Genomic DNA, 22,716 nt, shown 5'->3' on the forward strand with positions numbered 1-22,716 from the left:
GGTTTTGCTGCTTGTAAAGCATCTGCTGCCTGGCCAACATATGCAGCATGCCACCTGCCTGCCAGTGCCAAAGCTGCCTCTCCACATACTAAACTTACATATTTGAATGTGTTTTGATATGGGACAATGAAGAAACATCTAGCACGTAGAAATGAAATATTTGGCTAGGACCACAAAATTTGTCAAGCAGGGAAGGTGTGATTGGTCTCATGTTTTATAGTTTCCCACTGTGCAATTAAAATTAGCAACTAGATGGTAATTTTTCTCTCTACTTTTACATCAAGGATAAATAGTCTAACTTCTTAATAATTCCAGAAAGTGGAAGCATTTCCCTTGTACCTTAAAATATCAGATTAATATGACTGTATTGAGAAGCATTTTTTTAAACTGTTTAGTTTTTAAACTTCAAATTAAAAATAATTTCTGACCCATCCAAGACAACAATGCCGTGAACACTAAGAGACTGGTCAGTTATCATGCATGCTCTATATCATTATAGGTGGGGTAACATTGTGTACTGTGCACATCCTAACCTCATATTTTTGTAAGTGTTCTCATATGCGATAAGAAAAAGCAGTCACAGGGAAATAAAATATTTGCCAGGAATCACACAATTTGCTCTAACAGGAAAGCCAGGCCTGATCCCATGTTTTATAGTTTCACATTGTGAAATTCATCTGCTAGTTTGGAATCGTTGCCTCTTTTCTGTCTGTTTTCCATCAATGTTTAATGCTTTGACGTGCCTTCCTAATTTTGGGAAGAAGAAGAGTTTTCCATTTAAAATGCCAGATTATATCCCAGCGTTGAGAGGCATTTATTAAAACTGATAGTTTTGAAACTTCAGCTTATTAACATTCCTGTCGCCCTCAAAGACAAAAGTGACAGTTAACAAAAAGAGGCAAGCCAGTTATGTGTTCCCTATTTTCTTATTATATGTGGAGCAACATTATAGCCCATTAATCAAACACAATATGCTTTTGTACAGGGCACATCCTGAACTCACCTATTTTAAGGCGTTCTCACAAATGATGGTCAAGACAAAAGTGGCACTTTCAAACAATTCTTTGCCTAGGATCACACAATTGAACTGGGATTTACCCTTCTTTTGTAGTTTCACATTGTGCAACATAGTCCCTAGATAGGATTGCCTTCATCTCCTGTTTTATAGCAAAGATTAATACTTTGACTTTAATTCTTCATGCCTGGGCTTAGAATGCTTGTGGCAGGTAGATTCCACATTAAACGTTGTCTTGTTTTGAGCTCAAGGGTCCAAGAGGAACTCGAGTTGAGCTACAGCACACACCTGGCCTTAACTTACAAGTGACTCGCCCACACCTACTTTCTAACCACTACAACCTGCAATGACAGTTTAGTGTCACTGTGCTGGTTAACCAAGCTCAGTCCCACGATCTTACTCTGCTGTTTATTGAATTAACACCATCTTTAAAGTGCCCCGAAGCTATTATGAATTGTGTAGAGCTATACAAGGGTAGGAACACAAATTCTAAACTATTTACTGGATTCAATGCTTAATTTGAAAAATAAAAGTGCTGGGATTCGATGTTTTGCTCAGAAGCCCACAAGTGTGGGGAGTTCACCTGTCGTAATCTTGTTTTAGACTCTGTCTCAATTGGGTTTACACCACATATGTTGATTGTTGGGTGTCTAGGCTTTCAAAGCCAAAAAACAGGATAGTCAGTAAGTATTGACATAGAAATACAAAAACGAGTCACTGCTGTAGCACTATGGCATCACAAGTCCCCAGAGACATTGCTATTGTTGTTTTTGTGGTGTTCAAACTCTAGAAATAAAATGGAAAAGTTGGGCTCTGCTTTAAAATTGCTCATTACAGTGCAGACAAATTGGGTTGTAAGTATATCTGGGCTATGAGAGTCTGCTGATCCTGGGATTGTATGGTACCTGGTCTGGCTTGGTGTGCACTCACATTCCACCATTTTCACCATCAATCTCACACTTGGTAAGCATGGCATGAAACAAAAACATTGTTACAATTGGATTGCTTAAAAAGGCAAAATGTTTGATTTGCTTGGCTTTTACCCCTTCTTTTGCAGCCGTGGTAACAAAAGGCAGCAGCTTTGCTTGTTGCACAGCTGTCTCATTATTGGGTCCATGCGTTACTGGATGGTCCACATAAGTGTTTTTCTTTTCATTATGGGATTTGCATTCCTTGTTTGATCTTGGAGATAAGCACAACTAGAAGCCACAGATAGCAAAGAAAAAACCTAGGAGGGAGCAGCTGGTCACACATACACCTGGGGAACGTAGTAGGGTTTTGTTTGAGGGATATCCATCTTCGTATTGTGTTACATGTGTAATTGGGTTCGATAGAGGTTGGAGACACGTTGTGCTTGTGCTCATTCAACCTAAAAAAAAAACATAAGTATTTCATTTAAAAAAACACGTTAGGACGCTAGAACAGATGTACTTAGTAATTTGCTGGGATAGTGCATTTTTAACACCTGGTCACCCTAAATGCATTCTCCAATTGCTATAGTGTACTGTGAGGGCCACTTTAAACAGTTCTCTGATCCTTCACAGGACATAATCATTTCTTTTTAATTGGTTGTTTTACAAAGCTTTAACATGTCACCGACCAGCTGCTTCAGAGCGCTAGGAGATACAGTAAGCAAACAGACATGCCAAAACAATGCGGTGTCCACACAGTCAAAGTTAGCAGAGGGAGCATTGTGCATCCAGAAGTATGCCCTGAAAGGCAGTGCCATCTCACTAGAGGCCCATGGTCCATTCCATATGTCTGTCCACAATGCATCCATCACTACCTACAATTAAGTCCATCCATTTAGCTTTCATTCACCATACACAATCAATTCCCAATTGTCTGTATTCATCACCTGTCCTTCCAGCGCTCTAGGCACTATTTGTTATGGCCTTGAAACAACTTCAGATGATCCCCAGACAAGACAGTAGAGGTGGTTCCGAGAAATGTACAAACATTCCATATGTGCCCTCATAACTAAAAACAACACCCCAGATAAGTACAGCAAAAACAAAAACGTGGTCTTATCGCAATACTGAATATGGTAGAGCTGGCCCTTAAATACTGGAGGAATACCTTCCTGATTGAGCTCTGAGTACTGAGTACTCGATTCAGAGTGCAGTGCGTGCATTGTACGAGGCTGGGAGGAAATGATTTCAAACATGGGAATCAGTCAATTTCTCACTGCATCTCCCTAGCTCCGAAGTTATATTAATACACCAGGACTGCTGTCCCTGCAGGTCTGGAGTCAGAGGGCAAAGTATGTCCAGACCACAGATGCTGGGACAGATGGTGATTTATGTATACTTAGGGGCACATTTACTAAAATGTCATACAGCGGAGGGCAACAAGCAAAGTTCCTGTGCCACGTTGTGTGAAAGCAGAACTGAAATGCTCCAAATTTACAAAGATATGGGACATTTCTGCTCTCTCCTTTGTCTTGCGCAGTGTGTGCAATCTAGGGTTACATTTGTAATACGGTCCAATATTGGGACTGAGGTTGAGTGGCTTTTAAATGTCACCAGAACCGTCCAGTGGCAATAAAGGACTACATTACAGATGTAACTCCCATATGAATTGTGGGTAGTAGTTTGAGAATCTTTTTTGTCTAACAACGGGCACTGATTGGAATTAAAATGTTTAGGTTTCCAGTTCATAAATAACATGTTAAAACTGTGGGAAATGGTAAGGGCATGTTGATTTTGCAACTATAGGACTGCACGTTTTACCACATAATTATAAATTTACCCTGTTTGCCACATAAAGTGCTACATAATTTCGCATGATTTGCAGATTCCACAAAACAATTCTCCAGCTCAAACGGATGAACGTAATACTGCCAAAATGTGCAGTATAATTCACGTTTTTTAGCTACACAATTTAGATGGCATTGTCTTGTAATTGTAGTGGCCCTCACAGGTGTAAAGCTCTTGAGAGTTTTTGGGGCCTCTCATTATGACTGTGAAACCTGTATTTCACAAGCAACTGTGAAATATTTCTCATATTTCATGGTGTCCTGTGTGAAATAGGGGGTTTCATACCACAACTTTTTGTGCAATAAAATCACCCAAGCATGTAGTATGTATGCATAGATAGATAGGTAGATAGTTGACAGGGTGATATACAGAGATAGTAATAGATAGACAGACTTATATAGATAGATATAGATACAGATACAGGTGCTAAAACAGAAACATATATAGACAAAAACAGAGACACAGGCAAATACTAACTAGACATAGATTATAGATAGTTAAATAACTAGATAAAAATAGAAACAGATACTGATGTCTCTTCTTGTTTCTTCCTCGGTTTCACCTTGTTAACTCTTGCTGACCATTCCTTATCTGTAACTTTCAGTCTCTCCCATCTCACTTTCTGTTTCAGCCTCTATCACATCATGTCCTTCCCTCTCTCACATTCCATCTCTCTGTATCTCTCTTCTCTATCACTCTGTCTCTCCCTGCATCGCCGTTCTCTTTTTGTCCTTTGTCTATTTCCCTTTCTCATCTTTCTTTCTTTTGATAACTCAGTCTATACTTGTCTCTGTCTTATTCTGTCTCCCAGTCTTCCTGACCTTTAGGTCTCCCTTATCTGTCTCTTCCCCTGCTCTTTTTGCTTTTTCTCCACCTTTCTCAGTCTTTCCCTATTTTCATCTATGTCCGCTTGTCTCTCTCTGCCTCTTTCTTTAACGCTCTCACCATCTTTCTCTCATTTATTCTATTTATTTTTTGCCTCTCAGTCATTCCATGTCTAGTCTTCTTCTACCTTTCCATGCATTATCTCTGTCCCTTATATTTCCCTACCGCCTCTTCTTTCTGCCTCTCCCTGTCTTTATATCCTTCTTTTCTCTCCCTCCCCATCTTTCTATTTTCTTGTCTCTCCCTGTCATTATCTGACTTCATCACCTCCTAGCTTTCTCTTTCTTCTCTTGTTCTCTTTTGCAGTCTCGTAACTGGTTGGACCACATAGGAGGACATATCTATTAGGTCTCCAAGAGGACCCCATTATTCCTGGCTCCCTGGCAGGCCTACGAAAGCTATGAAAGTAGAATATCTGTTCTAGGTACAGGCATTGTCATGGCTTTGATTTTTTTTAAGCTTGTCTTTGGAACTGGTGCATCACGACATATTATTGAAGAAAGAAGGTAAACATAAAAAGAGAACACTAGTTTCATGATTCCACCTTATCCTGTAAATGCTTAATGGGTTGAGCAAATTTATACCTTGTTACATATTTGTAGACCTTTGTATGCCTTATATTTTCAGGCACTGCTTTGTTTTCAGCAGTGTTTTAGACATTTCATTTTGACTTAACTGAATTATTTTCTAACATGATGTAGGAAGTTGGCTCTGTATGCACTATTTCAAAGTAAGGAATAGTATGCACAGAGTCCAAGGGTTCCCCTTAGGGGTAAGATAGTGGCAAAAAGAGATAATACTAATGCTCTATTTTGTGGTAGTGTGGTCGAGCAGTAGGCTTATCAAAGGAGTAGTGTTAATCATTTGTTGTACATACACAAGCAATAAATGAGGAACACACACTCAGTGACAATTCCAGGCCAATAGGTTTTTGTATAGAAAAATATATTTTCTTAGTTTATTTTAAGAGCCACAGGTTCACATTTTACATGTAATACTTTAAATGAAAGGTGTTGCAGGTAGGTACTTTAGGAACTTTGAATAATCAAAATAGCATACACAGTTTTCAAGTAAATCAAATTTAGCTATTTTAAAACTAGACACAGTGCAATTTTCAACAGTTCCTGGGGGGAGTCCGAGTTAGTTAGTTTTTGCAGGTAAGTAAACCACCTACGGGGTTCAAGTTCGGGTCCAAGGTAGCCCACCGTTGGGGGTTCAGAGCAACCCCAAAGTTACCACACCAGCCGCTCAGGGCCGGTCAGGCGCAGAGGTCAAAGTGGTGCCCAAAACGCATAGGCTTCAATGGAGAAGGGGGTGCCCCGGTTCCAGTCTGCCAGCAGGTAAGTACCCGCGTCTTCGGAGGGCAGACCAGGGGGGTTTTGTAGGGCACTGGGGGGGACACAAGTTAGCACAGAAAGTACACCCTCAGCAGCACGGGGCGGCCGGGTGCAGTGTGCAAACACACGTCGGGTTTCCAATGGAAATCAATGGGAGACCAAGGGGTCTCTTCAGCGATGCAGGCAGGCAAGGGGGGGGCTCCCCGGGGTAGCCACCACCTGGGCAAGGGAGAGGTCCTCCTGGGGGTCACTCCTACACTGGAGTTCGGATCCTTCAGGTCCTGGGGGCTGCGGGTGCAGAGTCTTTACCAGGCGTCGGGATCTGAGGTACAGGCAGTCGCGGTCGGGGGGAGCCTCGGGATTCCCTCTGCAGGCGTTGCTGTGGGGGCCCAGGGGGGGCAACTCTGGCTACTCATGGTCTCGCAGTCGCTGGGGAGTCCTCCCTGAAGTGTTGTTTCTCCACAAGTCGAGCCAGGGGCGTCGGGTGCAGAGTAGCAAGTCTCCCGCTTCCGGCGGGAAACGCAGTTGTTTTAAAGTTGCTCCTTTGAAACAAAGTTGCAGTCTTGGGTGAACAGGGCCGCTGTCCTCAGGAGTTTCTTGGTCCTTCTAGAACAGGGCAGTCCTCTGAGGATTCAGAGGTCGCTGGTCCTGGGGAAAGTGTCGCTGGAGCAGTGTTTTTAGAAGTGGGGAGACAGGCCGATAGAGCTGGGGCCAAAGCAGTTGGTGTCTCCGTCTTCTCTGCAGGGTTTTTCAGCTCAGCAGTCCTCTTCTTCTTAGGTTGCAGGAATCTGAGTTCCTAGCTTCTGGGGAGCCCTTAAATACTAAATTTAAGGGCGTGTTTAGGTCTGGGGGGTTAGTAGCCAATGGCTACTAGCCCTGAGGGTGGGTACACCCTCTTTGTGCCTCCTCCCAAGGGGAGGGGGTCACATTCCTATCCCTATTGGGGGAATCCTCCATCTGCAAGATGGAGGATTTCTAAAAGTCAGAGTCACCTCAGCTCAGGGCACCTTAGGGGCTGTCCTGACTGGCCAGTGACTCCTCCTTGTTTCTCATTATCTCCTCCGGCCTTGCCGCCAAAAGTGGGGCCGTAGCCGCAGGGGGTGGGCAACTCCACTAGCTGAAGTGCCCTGTGGTGCTGTAACAAAGGGGGTGAGCCTTTGAGGCTCACCACCAGGTGTTACAGTTCCTGCAGGGGGAGGTGTGAAGCACCTCCACCCAGTATAGGCTTCGTTACTAGCCACAGAATGACAAAGGCACTCTCCCCATGTGGCCAGCAACATGTCTGGTGTGTGGCAGGCTGCTTGAACTAGTCAGCCTACACAGAAAGTCGGTTTAGGTTTCAGGGGGCACCTCTAAGGTGCCCTCTGGGGTGTATGTTACAATAAAATGTACACTGGCATCAGTGTACATTTATTGTGCTGAGAAGTTTGATACCAAACTTCCCAGTTTTCAGTGTAGCCATTATGGTGCTGTGGGGTTCGTGTATGACAGACTCCCAGACCATATATTCTTATGGCTACCCTGCACTTACAATGTCTAAGGTTTTGCTTAGACATTGTAGGGGCACAGTGCTCATGCACTGGTGCCCTCACTTATGGTATAGTGCACCCTGCCTTAGGGCTGTAAGGCCTGCTAGAGGGGTGACTTATCTATACTGCATAGGCAGTGTGAGGTTGGCATGGCACCCTGAGGGGAGTGCCATGTCGACTTACTCGTTTTGTCCTCACCAGCACACACAAGCTGGCAAGCAGTGTGTCTGTGCTGAGTGAGGGGTCCCCAGGGTGGCATAAGATATGCTTCAGCCCTTAGAGACCTTCCCTGGCATCAGGGCCCTTGGTACCAGGGGTACCAGTTACAAGGGACTTACCTGGATGCCAGGGTGTGCCAATTGTGAAAACAAAAGTACAGGTTAGGGAAAGAACACTGGTGCTGGGGCCTCAGCACACTTTCAAATCAAAACTTTGCATCAGCAAAGGCAAAAAGTCAGGGGGTAACCATGCCAAGGAGGCATTTCCTTACACAAACCCCCCCTCACCCCCAAACGAAAGAGGATGAGACTATCCTTTCCCAAGAGAGTCTTCATTTTCTAAGTGGAAGAACCTGGAAAGGCCATCTGCATTGGCATGGGCAGTCCCAGGTCTGTGTTCCACTATAAAGTCCATTCCCTGTAGGGAGATGGACCACCTCAACAGTTTTGGATTTTCACCTTTCATTTGCATCAGCCATCTGAGAGGTCTGTGGTCAGTTTGAACTACAAAGTGAGTACCAAAGTGGTATGGTCTCAGCCTCTTCAGGGACCAAACCACAGCAAAGGCCTCCCTCTCAAATGCACTCCAACGCTGCTCCCTGGGGAGTAACCTCCTGCTAATGAAAGCAACAGGCTGGTCAAGGCCATCATCATTTGTTTGGGACAAAACTGCCCCTATCCCATGTTCAGAGGCATCTGTCTACACAATGAACTGCTTGGAGTAATCTGGAGCTTTTAGAACTGGTGCTGTGCACATTGCTTGTTTCAGGGTGTCAAAGGCCTGTTGGCATTCTACAGTCCAGTTTACCTTCTTGGGCATTTTCTTGGAGGTAAGTTCTGTGAGGGCTGTCACTATGGATCCATATCCCTTCACAAACCTCCTGTAGTACCCAGTCAAGTCAAGGAATGCCCTGAGTTGAGTCTGGGTTTTTGAAGCTGCCCAGTTCAGAATAGTCTGGATCTTAGGCTGGAGTGGCTGAACTTGGCCTCCACCTACAAGGTGTCCCAAGTAAACCACAGTTCCCTGCCCTATCTGGCATTTGGATGCCTTGATAGAGAGGCCTGCTGATTGCAGAGCCTTCAAAACCTTCTTCAGGTGGACCAGGTGATCCTGCCAGCTGGAGCTAAAGACAGCAATATTGTCAAGATAAGCTGCACTAAAGGACTCCAAACCAGCAAGGACTTGATTCACCAACCTTTGGAAGGTGGCAGGGGCATTCTTTAAACCAAAGGGCATAACAGTAAACTGATAATGCCCATCAGGTGTGGAGAATGCTGTCTTTTCTTTTGCTCCAGGTGCCATTTTGATTTGCCAGTACCCTGCTGTTAAGTCAAAGGTACTTAAGAATTTGGCAGCACCTAATTTGTCAATCAGTTCATCAGCCCTTGGAATGGGATGGTCATCTGTCTTGGTGACAGAATTAAGTCCTCTATAGTCCACACAAAACCTCATCTCCCTCTTTCCATCTTTGGTGTGAGGTTTGGGGACTAAGACCACTGGGCTAGCCCAGGGGCTGTCAGAGTGCTCAATTACTCCCAATTCCAGCATCTTGTGGACTTCCACCTTGATGCTTTCCTTAACTTCGTCAGACTGTCTGAATATTTTGTTTTTGACAGGCAAGCTGTCTCCTGTGTCCACATCATGGGTACACAGGTGTGTCTGACCAGGGGTTAGGGAAAAGAGCTCAGCAAACTGTTGCAGGACCTTCCTGCAGTCAGATTGCTGTTGGTCATATAGGGTGTCTGAATAGATCTCTCCATCTACTGAACCATCTTTAGGGTTTGATGAGAGGAGATCAGGGAGAGGTTCACTCTCAGCTTCCTGGTCCTCATCTGTTACCATCAACAGATTCACATCAGCCCTGTCATGGAAGAGCTTAAGGCGGTTCACATGGATCACCCTCTTGGGGCTCCTGCTAGTGCCTAGGTCCACCAGGTAGGTGACCTGACTCTTCTTTTCTAGCACTGGGTAAGGGCCACTCCATTTGTCCTGAAGTGCCCTGGGAGCCACAGGCTCCAGAACCCAGACTTTCTGCCCTGGTTGAAATTCAACCATTGCAGCCTTTTGGTCATACCAAAACTTCTGGAGCTGTTGGCTGGCCTCAAGGTTTTTACTTGCCTTTTCCATGTACTCTGCCATCCTTGAACGTAGGCCAAGTACATAGTCCACTATGTCTTGTTTAGGCTCATGAAGAGGTCTCTCCCAGCCTTCTTTCACAAGAGCTAGTGGTCCTCTTACAGGGTCGCCAAACAGAAGTTCAAAGGGTGAGAACCCTACTCCCTTCTGAGGCACCTCTCTGTAAGCGAAAAGCAGACATGGCAAGAGGACATCTCATCTCCTTTTGAGTTTATCAGGGAGCCCCATGATCATGCCTTTTAATGTCTTGTTGAATCTCTCAACAAGGCCATTAGTTTGTGGATGGTAGGGTGTAGTGAATTTATAAGTCACTCCACACTCATTCCACATGTGTTTCAGGTATGCTGAAATGAAGTTGGTACCTCTGTCAGACACCACCTCCTTAGGAAAAAACACTCTGGTAAAAATACCAATGAGGGCCTTGGCTACTGCAGGGGCAGTAGTCAACCTAAGGGGAATAGCTTCAGGGTATCTAGTAGCATGATCCACTACTACTAGTATGTACATATTCCCTGAGGCTGTGGGAGGTTCCAGTGGACCCACTATGTCCACACCCACTCTTTCAAAGGGGACCCCCACCACTGGATGTGGAATGAGGAGGGCCTTTGGGTGTCCACCTGTCTTACCACTGGCTTAACAGGTGGTACAGGAGACACAAAACTCCTTGACTTTCTGGGACATGTTGGGCCAGTAGAAGTGGTTGACTAGTCTCTCCCACGTCTTGGTTTGTCCCAAATGCCCAGCAAGAGGAATATCATGGGCTAAGGTCAGTATGAACTCCCTAAACTCCTGAGGCACTACCACTCTCCTAGTGGCACCAGGTTTGGGATCTCTTGCCTCAGTGTAAAGGAGTCCATCTTCCCAATAGACCCTATGTGTTCCAGTTGTCTTGCCATTGGACCCCTCAGCAGCTTTCTGCCTAAGGCCTTCAAGAGAGGGACAGGTTTCTTGTCCCTTACACAACTGCTCCCTTGAGGGTCCCCCTGGGCCTAAGAGCTCAACCTGATAAGGTTCTAACTCCATAGGCTCAGTTCCCTCAGAGGTCAGAACTTCTTCCTGAGAAGAGAGGTTCTCTTTTTGTTGTTGTGTTGCAGCTGGTTTCCCAGTTGTCTTTCCTTTTCTCTTGGTAGGCTGGGCCCTTTTTCCAGGCTTCAACTCTACTTTTTCACCCTGAGCCTTGCGCTGTGCCCTTGTCTTGACACACACCAGTTCAGGGATATCCAGCATGGCTGCATGGGTTTTCAATTCTACCTCAGCCCATGCTGAGTACTCCAGGTCATTTCCAAGCAAACGGTCTACTGGGATATTTGAGGAGACCACCACCTGTTTCAGGCCATTGACCCCTCCCCACCCTAAAGTTACCATAGCTATGGGATGTACTTTAGTCTGATTGTCAGCGTTGGTGACTGGATAAGTTTGTCCAGCCAGGTATTGACCAGGGGAAACCAGTTCCTCTGTCACCATGGTGACACTGGCACCTGTATCCCTCAGGCCTTCTACACTTGTCCCATTAATTAAGAGCTGCTGCCTGTATTTTTGCATGTTAGGAGGCCAGGCAGCCAGTGTAGCTAAGTCCACCCCACCCTCAGAGACTAATGTAGCTTCAGTGTGACACCTGATTTGCCCTGGGCACACTGTTGATCCCACTTGCAGACTAGCCATTCCAGTGTTAGCTGGAGTGGAGTTAGAAGTGGTACTTTTCTTGGGACAGACCTTGTCTCCAGTTTGGTGTCCAGGCTGATTACAGCTACGACACCAGGCCTTTTTGGGATCAAAGTTTTTACCCTTGTACCCAAAATTGGTTTGTGAAGAGGCTCTGGGCCCACCCTCCTGTGCAGGTTTTTGGGGGCCTGTAGAAGACTCTTTACTATTTTTGTTTTTGGATGTCTCAACACTCTTCCCCTGGGGAGGCTTTGTGACCCCTTTCTTTTGGTCACCCCCTGTGGAAGTCTTGGTCACCCTAGTCTTGACCCGATGGTCCGCCTTCTTTCCCAATTCTTGGGGAGAAATTGGTCCTAGGTCTACCAGATGCTGATCCAGTTTATCATTTGAACAATTACTTAATAGGTGTTCTTTCACAAATAAATTGTACAGCCCATCATAATCATTTACACCACTGCCTTGAATCCAACCATCTAGTGTTTTTACTGAGTAGCCCACAAAATTAACCCAGGTCTGGCTCGAGGTTTTTTGAGCCCCCCTGAATCTAATGCTATACTCCTCAGTGGAGAATCCAAAGCCCTCCATCAGGGTACCCTTCATGAGGTCATAAGGTTCTGCATCTTTTCCAGAGAGTGTGAGGAGTCTATCCCTACACTTTCCAGTGAACATTTCCCAAAGGAGAGCACCCCAGTGAGATCTGTTTACTTTTCTGGTTGCACAAGCCCTCTCAAAAGCTGTGAACCATTTGGTGATGTCATCACCATCTTCATATTTAGTTACGATCCCTTTAGGGATTTTCAACATGTCAGGAGAATCTCTGACCCTATTTATGTTGCTGCCACCATGGATGAAACGAAAACCCATCTCTTGTCTTTCCCTTTCTATGGCTAGGAGCTGTCTCTCCAAAGCCAATCTTTTGGCCATTCTGGTCATCTTCACTGAGGCTATCCTCAGTGACTTCAGAGGTGCTGGCCCCTCCTGTGAGGGAAGCAGCATCTCTGACTATCACAGTTGGAATCAGGGATTGAGGGTCCCTGATCTCCCTAATTAGGACTGGAAGGCGGGAATTTTCCTCCAAGTCACTATCATCATCCTCTGGGTTGTCATCCTCAGAGGGGTTGGCTTTTTCAAACTCTGCCAAAAGCTCCTGGAGCTGTTGTTTGGAGGGTCTTAAGCCAATTGGGATTTTCTTTATTTTGCAGAGAGACCTTAGCTCCCTCATCTTAAGATGGAGGTAAGGTGGGAGGTCGAGTTCCACCACATTCTCATCTGCACCAGGCATTATGTTTCTAAAAGTTGGAATACTTTTTAAGAATCTAAAACTATCTCTAGAACTTAATTCAAACTTTCACAAAACTTTTAAACTCTAAAAGAAATGCTAACAGGGACTAACACAAGGCCCTAGCAGGACTTTTAAAAATTTAGAAAAATAGCACAAATTGTAAAAATCAATTTCTAATGACAATTTTTGGAATTTGTCGTATGATCAGGTATTGCCTGAGTAGTCCAGCAAATGCAAAGTCTTGTACCCCACCGCTGATCCACCAATGTAGGAAGTTGGCTCTGTGTGCACTATTTCAAAGTAAGGAATAGTATGCACAGAGTCCAAGGGTTCCCCTTAGAGGTAAGATAGTGGCAAAAAGACATAATACTAATGCTCTATTTTGTGGTAGTGTGGTCGAGCAGAAGGCTTATCAAAGGAGTAGTGTTAAGCATTTGTTGAACATTCACAAGCAATAAATGAGTAACACACACTCAGAGACAATTCCAGGCCAATAGGTTTTTGTATAGAAAAATATATTTTCTTAGTTTATTTTAAGAACCACAGGTTCAAATTTTACATGTAATACTTAAATTAAAGGTATTGCAGGTAGGTACTTTAGGAACTTTGAATAATCAAAATAGCATACACAGTTTTCAAGTAAATCACATATAGCTATTTTAAAACTAGACAGTGCAATTTTCAACAGTTCCTGGGGGGGAGTAAGAGTTAGTTAGTTTTTGCAGGTAAGTAAATCACCTACGGGGTTCAAGTTCGGGTCCAAGGTAGCCCACCGTTGGGGGTTCAGAGCAACCCCAAAGTTACCACACCAGCAGCTCAGGGCCGGACAGGTGCAGAGGTCAAAGTTGTGCCCAAAACGCATAGGCTTCAATGGAGAAGGGGGTGCCCTGGTTCCAGTCTGCCAGCAGGTAAGTACCTGTGTCTTCGGAGGGCAGACCAGGGGGGTTTTGTAGGGCACCGGGGGGGACACAAGTTAGCACAGAAAGTACACCCTCAGCAGCACGGGGGCGGCCGGGTGCAGTGTGCTAACACACGTCGGGTTTCCAATGGAAATCATTGGGAGAGCAAGGGGTCTCTTCAGCGGTGCAGGCAGGCAAGGGGGGGGGCTCCTCTGGGTAGCCACCACCTGGGCAAGGGAGAGGGCCTCCTGGGGGTCACTCCTGCACTGGAGTTCGGATCCTTCAGGTCCTGGGGGCTGCGGGTGCAGAGTCTTTACCAGGCGTCGGGATCTGAGGAACAGGCAGTCGCGGTCAGGGGGGGAGCCTCGGGATTCCCTCTGCAGGCGTCGCTGTGGGGGCTCAGGGGGGGCAACTCTGGCTACTCACGGTCTCGCAGTCGCCGGGGAGTCCTCCCTGAAGTGTTGTTTCTCCACAAGTCGAGCCGGGGGCGTCGGGTGCAGATTAGCAAGTCTCACGCTTCCGGCGGGAAACGCAGTTGTTTTAAAGTTGCTCCTTTGAAACAAAGTTGCAGTCTTTTGTGAACAGGGCCGCTGTCCTCGGGAGTTTCTTGGTCCTTCTAGAGCAGGGCAGTCCTCTGAGGATTCAGAGGTCGCTGGTCCTGGGGAAAGCGTTGCTGTATCAGTGTCTTTAGAAGTGGGGAGACAGGCCGGTAGAGCTAGGGCCAAAGCAGTTGGTATCTCCGTCTTCTCTGCAGGGTTTTTCAGCTCAGCAGTCCTCTTCTTCTTAGGTTGCAGGAATCTGAGTTCCTAGGTTCTGGGGAGCCCTTAAATACTAAATGTAAGGGTGTTTAGGTCTGGGGGGTTAGTAGCCAATGGCTGCTAGCCCTGAGGGTGGGTACACCCTCTTTGTGCCTCCTCCCAAGGGGAGGGGGTCACATTCCGGAGGATTTCTAAAAGTCAGAGTCAACTCAGCTCAGGGCACCTTAGGGGCTGTCCTGACTGGCCAGTGACTCCTCCTTGTTTTTCTCATTATCTCCTCCGGGTTCGACGCCAAAAGTGGGGCCGTGGCCGGAGGGGGCGGGCAACTCCACTAGCTGGAGTGCCCTGTGGTGCTGGAACAAAGGGGGTGAGCCTTTGAGGCTCACTGCCAGGTGTTACAGTTCCTGCAGGGGGGGTGTGAAGCACCTCCACCCAGTACAGGCTTTGTTACTAGCCACAGAGTGACAAAGGCACTCTCCCCATGTGGCCAGCAACATGTCTGGTGTGTGGCAGGCTGCTTGAACTAGTCAGCCTACACAGATAGTCTGTTTAGGTTTCAGGGTGCACCTCTAAGGTGCCCTCTGGGGTGTATGTTACAATAAAATGTATACTGGCATCAGTGTGCATTTATTGTGCTGAGAAGTTTGATACCAAACTTCCCAGTTTTCAGTGTAGCCATTATGGTGCTGTGGGGTTTGTGTATGACAGACTCCCAGACCATATATTCTTATGGCTACCCTGCACTTACAATGTCTCAGGTTTTGCTTAGACACTGTAGGGGCACAGTGCTCATGCACTGGTGCCCTCACCTATGGTATAGTGCACCCTGGCTTAGGGCTGTAAGGCCTGCTAGAGGGGTGACTTATCTATACTGCATAGGCAGTGTGAGGTTGGCATGGCACCCTGGGGGAGTGCCATGTCGACTTACTCGTTTTGTCCTCACCAGCACACACAAGCTGGCAAGCAGTGTGTCTGTGCTGAGTGAGGGGTCCCCAGGGTGGCATAAGATATGCTGCAGCCATTAGAGACCTTCCCTGGCATCAGGGCCCTTGGTACCAGGGGTACCAGTTACAAGGGACTTAACTGGATGCCAGGGTGTGCCAATTGTGAAAACAAAAGTACAGGTTAGGGAAAGAACACTGGTGCTGGGGCCTGGTTAGCAGGCCTCAGCACACTTTCAAATCAAAACTTAGCATCAGCAAAGGCTAAAAGTCAGGGGGTAACCATGCCAAGGAGGCATTTCCTTACACATGACATAATATATTCAGCAAGGTGGAGACACGTCTGTGTTACCCTAATTTCCCTGTTGCAAGTTTAGGAGTGATAGCTAAGGATTCATCTTTGTTGTGCTGTACAGGTGCAATGTCAGCACCGAAAACATACATAACACCAAAGTCTATGCCAGAACCTTTTAATCATTCATACTAAATGGTAGCAAAACATCCCCCTAATGCAGCTAGTCTCATTTCTTTATTCTCCTTTTTGTAAACAGGTACTTATTGAGACCACTCAAGACTGCTACAACATATCATTGATTTGAGTCCCTGACAAAGCCAACCCGGTCTTTCATCCTTCTGAGGAAAATAATTCAAGTATGGTTGCACTGGATAATAGTAATACCAGATATTTACATCAGTTTAGATTTGAAACTGCAAAATCAGTGCAAACCTGCACATATAAAAACAGAACAAAACATCTACAAATATCCAAGCACACACAAAACAAAACACGTTTTCACCAAAAAAAACAGTGAAGTGTATAGTATAATCATAAAACGCAAATGGAAATACACTGCCTGCTTTTAAATCACATTTATACAGCTGATGTTTCTCAACAATCCTATGGCAATGCAATCAAGCTGTAACCTCCTGTAGATGTTGTCATTACAGGGGCCATTCCCCTGAGCCAAATATTCCTGGATACAGGCCTGGCCCTAGCTGTTTTCGCGCAGTCCCTTATATGCTTTTGCAACACTTTCCCTTTGTCTTACTGTAAAGTTAAGCAGGATCCTATATTTCAATATGGCAGAACCCTTCAGCGACAGGCATGCCTGTCTTCTGCTCCTTGGCCTCTCCCCTATTTAGATAAGCTCTCCTCCCACTTCCCAGGGTCCAACCTGTTTCTCTCCTCTTCTGTAACTGGTGTCAAGCTATGCATGTGGGTCAAAGGAATGAATAGGAGAAGACTTCCCTTGCATCTCCAGTTCAAAACAGGTAGTACTTATGTTTTTTTTTTTTGTGCCATCTGTTCTGTCCGCTCCCAGATAGCTGATCCTTGTTATGTTGTCAGCAGTTGTGACCTCCTTACCCTTCTTTGGATCAGTGGCAGGTCACTGTATTTTGCATCAGGATTGTTAGCTCTTCCATCCCAGGTTGTGCGTACCAGTTCTAGAGGGTAAGAGTGGCAGAACATCTTTTAGGCCAGTTTTGCCTCAAGCAGCACAGAGTACATTTAACAAAGTTACTTTTCCCCTTAGGGAAAGTTTACTTTAAATTAGATTTTGAAATATAAGCGGAAAATATATTTGAAACATTTTTCTAGTGTTTGCCTTGGCAGTGATAGGAAATAAAGTTTTTAATCCCATCTAGGACCGTTCAGGGAAAATTGTAGCAAAGCCTACTCCTTAAAATAGCTTTTAGGGGTTTATGTCACAGTGAAAGCACACAAACCTTAATATGTGGTGGGTCTTATTTTTCTATATTGGCACCATGCACTGTAGACATACAAGTCACCCTTTAGGGGTTATTTATGAATAAGTAAAAATAGGAATTTGCAACACAGCAAGTGCACTTTTCTCTACTGTGTGCCACAGCAGGGCATTTAAATTGGAGCTTAGCCAGAATATAATGATGCTTCTTGCAGACATATATGTTTGTCCTATATGTGTTTGGTGTAAATACACACTATCACCCACATGTTTAACTTCCATGGCATTTTCTGTGCGATCCACCATAGTTTTACAAGACCGACAAATAATAGTTGGATGAAACCCATATTAGCATTACTGTTTTGGGGCCAGAGCACACTCTAAGGCTGATTGGCAGTCCTAATACCACAAACAAACAAGCATGACCCAGAAAAGTGTGAAACACCTGGGGTGACAATGGAGAAAAGGCACATATGCTACAAAGATTATCTTTTTTTAAATCAAATTGATTTTACCTAAACATTAGCGTACCCAAGCAATTGATGCAATGACCAGAAGCATATGGAGGATGGCCAGATCAAGACGAGATTATCATGACATGTAAACTGTGGAGGTTCCATACAAATTCGTTAAACATAACATATTTATCAATCAAATTGAACGCTGTGCAAAACCTTGAGACCTGGCTGTATTCGCTTTGTTCAATACGTCTTTAGGTTGGCCAGTTTTGCGTTATTTGTGCCTTTGTGATTTAGGTAATGTTTGTTAATATGCTTCACTGTGTCATGGGCATCTCATTGGTGCCCATCCAGTGATGGAGAGATGTGGTTTCACTTCTGTCACCCTGCTGGACCGCTTAATTTTCACTTCTTTCTATTTTGACTGGAGCAGATAAAGTGCCCAACTAATACACATAACTACAATTATTTAATAATAGAGAACCAGCTTGGCTGTTTTGTATGTATGTAGCAAATATCAAAGTATTCATTGTATTAAAGTTTGAAGTCAAATTGTGACAGATTATTTGCTTTCCAGTTTCTTTTACCTCTTTAGGTTTAGAGCTCACCCTCAGAAGTGTCAGTTATTTCTGTAATAATGTGTGCTCTTTCTATTTCTTTAAGTATGGCTTTCTTAGGCTTGTGTTATATTTTCAAACTTGTGGGTACGCCCCTTTTAATTAATTAATAAATCATTTATTTGATTAAAAAAATGAAGAAAAAAAAAAAAAAGTAAACTTTATCAATTGTGGCCGACCTTCACTGAAGTTGAGCCAAGGAAGCTGTCCCAATACCTTACCTCTGTGTCCACATTCAACCATGTATGCAGATTATGAGAACTGTGAATATACCACAGCAGTTTGCAAAAAATGATGTGGGTGAGGCAACCTCCGGCCACATTTGATTGGCCCTTATCTGGTCAGCAGTGAGACTTTCATTTTACTGCTATGATTCTCTTACCCAGCATTTTTCATCAGTCTTACAGTCTTGTTTTTTTCAACCTACTGACAGTTTTTGCCATATTTCCTCATAATTTTGGTGTCAGTGCTTTGTTCTTCTAATAGTAGAACCTCTAAAATTGCTCCTATCTTCGTCTTCATGTAAGACATTCAAAAAGTGGAGCGTGAGTAGGTCATCTGCTGCGGAAACTGAAAGGAAGGGGTCATTGCTCTCCCAATTCAGCAGTCTCTACTCGGGCTTCATGTCACATAGCTCATTAAAGCAAAATGTATTTATAGTGTTCCCATAGCATATTACGCTTCTGCCTCTGACCATTACTACAGTCCAAAAACCTCGAATAAGCAAACGACAATGGATTTACCTCCTTGTCCTTGCACCTTAGAACCCCTATTTGTTTTAAGTACCAGGGATTGCCTAGACCACTACTGATTCTGAAAGGCAATTTAACTCAGATTTTTTCAGTAAAGTTTGCATTGCGTTAGCAGCTAAGATTATTCAGGTCTTCTTGGACTGCACCTACAGATTTCCTCAATTGTGTGTGTTGTTAGAACACATATATGTAACTTCAAAATATGACCATTCTTTAGGACTTCAAACAGGAAACTGTAGAAATCCATGTTTCAGTCTAATGCGTTACACTTCTATGTCAAATCTACTCATCTAGGAAATGTAACTGCATATGTTCCACGAGTTGAGTACCTATAAAATTCATAATTTCCCAAATTAGCGAAGTATAAACTAAAGTGATGAACATCCGTGCAAACAATAAAGAAAAGTTAATATATATATATATATATATATATATATATATATATATATATATATATTCAGACTACAAATCTTGGAAGCATAAAAGGGTATACTATTTAAAAAAAAACTACTTATAATTTTTAAGTCTTTTGCAAGAGATTGGAGAACTAGTATCTGGAAAAAGTCAACGATGATGCATCTGGGAAAGGGTACTTTGAACCTGTAGCAGCGACTTATGTCAACAGAGAAGAAAGGTGCAACGTTCAGATAACTGCAACGTCCAGATGCACTCACAAAGTCCACTCACAAAGTCCATTGCGTCTATAGTGTTTCTTGAGAAATGAAGGCCGCAGCTGCTTGTCCTAACAAAGCCATTTCAGAACGACTATCCCTTAGGCACTGTTTTTTCAGCTGTTACAGACCATGAATCTCCAGCATGTGATTAGTCATGCCTAGAAGTCCTTGAAATTGCTAGCATAGCCTCTTACATTTCTCAATGAACCCTGCACAAGACCCCCAGGCCTCCAATGACTGTTCAGAAATGGCAGGTGCTTTCATTTATATTTTGAATCTTTTTATTGAAACTTTAATCCATTGCGGCTTTCATTCTGCAAACTGTACCTGGACTGGGAGTGCATGCAACTCAAATTAGATCTCTCATTTCAACTATTACCCTTCCAACAAAGCGAATATAATACTGTGGGAAATGCACCATGTATAGATTTGGAAAGTAACCCATTTTGAACTCCTCCTACCTGGTTGGAAACATTACTTTTGTATGTAGGCATGTAACTCCTGGGAATGCAATTATGTAAACTCTCAGAATAAACCAAGGTAGAAGTTTAGAATTAACTTAAGTAAAAGTAGGTGTGAAGCCCAAAACCTATACATGTTCTTGAGGCGACTGGTTTATAATATTCGTCTTTGTCTATTGTAGCGTGTATCTGACCTCCCTTCATATGAGAAGGTCTTTGTCTCACCTTTTTGGCCTTATTTACGTTAACTCTAGTTTTCATCTTTGGCGTAGGAAGCCCTTCTAAGCTGAGAAAACGATGCTTCCCATGCACAAGTGTCACACATCGGATGGATAATCCACAGTACATCATTTACGAAGACACACAGCTAACTGTCAAAATACACAACATCAGTCAGAATAACATCAAATAATATAAAGGCACCACCATAGAAACAAAACAGATAAATGGTAAACCTCTCTACAAAATACACACAGGCATAATTTCAGCATACTTGCAATCGCTGGCGGGCCAGCCTCAAAACACCCGCCACAAGGCCTAGACACAACCTGATATAAGCAGCCTGGGTGACAGGAAGGGGAACACAGGAGTAGCTATGACTCAGTTGTATAAGTTACACACAACAAAATCAAGCACTGATGCTCTACTCAAAGACAGTAGAGCACTCATGCAGACAAACACACCCTCACAAACACACACCCGTTTGTTACGATCGCCATCAATGTTCCAGGGATGCGGAAGGGTGGTCTACAAACGAGAATACCTTGGCTCCAGCATTCAGCTTAATTCGTGGAAAAGAGCAGCAAATGACAGCAACGGCTATTTTCCCCCACATATTGTAAAACCAGGACAAGAGTACCGCTGGGTACTCATCCATAGTGTGGTGAGTTAAGCCTGTAAAAAACAAAAAGGTCTCTTTAAACACATATTGGGTCCTGCGAGCATTGAAACAGTTATTGGTCAGAGGGCTTTCAAATGATTGACCACAGATGATCTCCTGCTCGAAAACCCACCAGTGCGCAGTATCCTCTCTGCTATTGAATCTATTGTGAAGCTTTCCTAGGGATGGGACGAGTTTTTATTCTGAGCATTCCTCATTACCCTGACTGAGCGTGAGGAAACCTGCATCAAAAAACAGCGTGAAGGTCTTGATTCAGGACGAAGTTACCCTTGCCGACCTTGAGACGAGTTTAGTGCGTCAAAGGAGAGCAGTGAAGGTTTAAGTACATACGTGAAGGCATTTCTGTAACCTTATGATTAGTTGTATTATTAATCATGTGAGGTGTAGTTTTGGAGGCTCCACTACCTCCTCTGCATTCTTCTCACTCACAGGGTGCCGTGTATCAGCCCCTGTAAAATGTGTTCCTCGGAGATGGTTTGAGGAGGGTGAAACAAGGTTTTGAAACACCTGCCCAGGGACATTTGGGTGGTGGATTGCCTGTGCTTTTTGGTAAGTCCACACTGGTTTACAAACTAAATTAGCTTGTACTAGCACAGAAGGTCATACACGATTTATCAGCAGCACTAGGTTTGTGTGTCCACTGGCCTGCATAATTTGTGCAAAATGAAACTACTTCATGTGAAAATCCAAGATTATCCTATATTTAATGTTATACCTGAAAGATGGACGAAATGCAGTTGATCCCTTTGCAGCTCTTGGGGACGATTCTTCCGTTTAATGAACACAGCACAAGAGATGTGGCCATGCTTTGATCTGCTCTTGACAGTAAAAGTAGGGAAATTCTTTCGAATTCTGCTGGAATAGAAACTTATCAGCTGTCTTAAGCTTCTCATACCGCACTGTGTATTTTGTATTTGTGCTCGACTTGGAATAGAATTATGAAAGAAATAAAAGTTGAAGATTCATACCAAATACCTTAAGCCAGCAGGGCGGCTCAGTGTTCTAAGCACTCACAACTGACCTATATGGTGAGTGGTAGTCATGAGTTTGAACCACGCAAGGTTGAATTAACCTTCTATCCTTCTAAGGTTGGTAGGGTGAACACTATTGCACTGCACAATAGTAACATCTGTTGTTTATGGGCATTTGCGGCAGGAGGCCTCCAGTATAAAGTTCTTTATGTAAAAACAAGTTCCTATTACCACCGTTTAGAATAAACCAACGCTTTCCATACATCTGTGTTACAGGACTACTTCACAGACCTAATCACAAACGACAGTATCAGCTACTTCAAACTATCGAAGAAAATGTACCCTCACCGCCCCATCATGATGGTCATCAGCCATGCTGCGCCCCATGGCCCGGAGGATTCTGCTCCTCAGTTCTCAGAACTCTTCCCAAATGCTTCCCAGCACATGTAAGTAAAGCCAGATCATTGGGGCTAAACGCTGCTTCATCAGTTTTTGCATTGGAAATATTATTGCAGCGATGAATAGGGCCTGCTAGCTGTTCATTCCGTTGGCTGCCTCGAAACAACACATCTTTTACAGTATTTGTACTATGCAATGTAATGTGCCATCTTTATCAGCAGTTATTTTTTTATATGTAGTAGGTGACACTTTTGCATAACGTTCAATCAATTGCTTGCACTTAAACATGGATGGCATGCAAACATCTAGGTCAAGGTTGTGCCCCCAAGTTGGGTATGTTTCTCTCCTGGACCAG

At 44.2% G+C, this 22,716-nt stretch overlaps 1 protein-coding gene across 3 annotated transcripts in view; it reads left to right on the plus strand.

The window, feature by feature from the left end:
- Positions 1 to 22,716, plus strand: part of SULF1 (sulfatase 1) — a 416,210-nt gene that overhangs the window by 183,237 nt on the left and 210,257 nt on the right. For all 3 annotated transcript variants that reach the window (XM_069220304.1, XM_069220302.1, XM_069220303.1), the window contains one exon: positions 22,239 to 22,408. In XM_069220304.1, coding sequence (XP_069076405.1) covers positions 22,239 to 22,408 — 170 coding nt within the window. The remainder of the gene's footprint in view (positions 1 to 22,238; positions 22,409 to 22,716) is intronic.

The sequence above is a fragment of the Pleurodeles waltl genome, chromosome 2_2 (genome assembly GCF_031143425.1).
Source record: "Pleurodeles waltl isolate 20211129_DDA chromosome 2_2, aPleWal1.hap1.20221129, whole genome shotgun sequence".
Taxonomy (NCBI): domain Eukaryota; kingdom Metazoa; phylum Chordata; class Amphibia; order Caudata; family Salamandridae; genus Pleurodeles; species Pleurodeles waltl.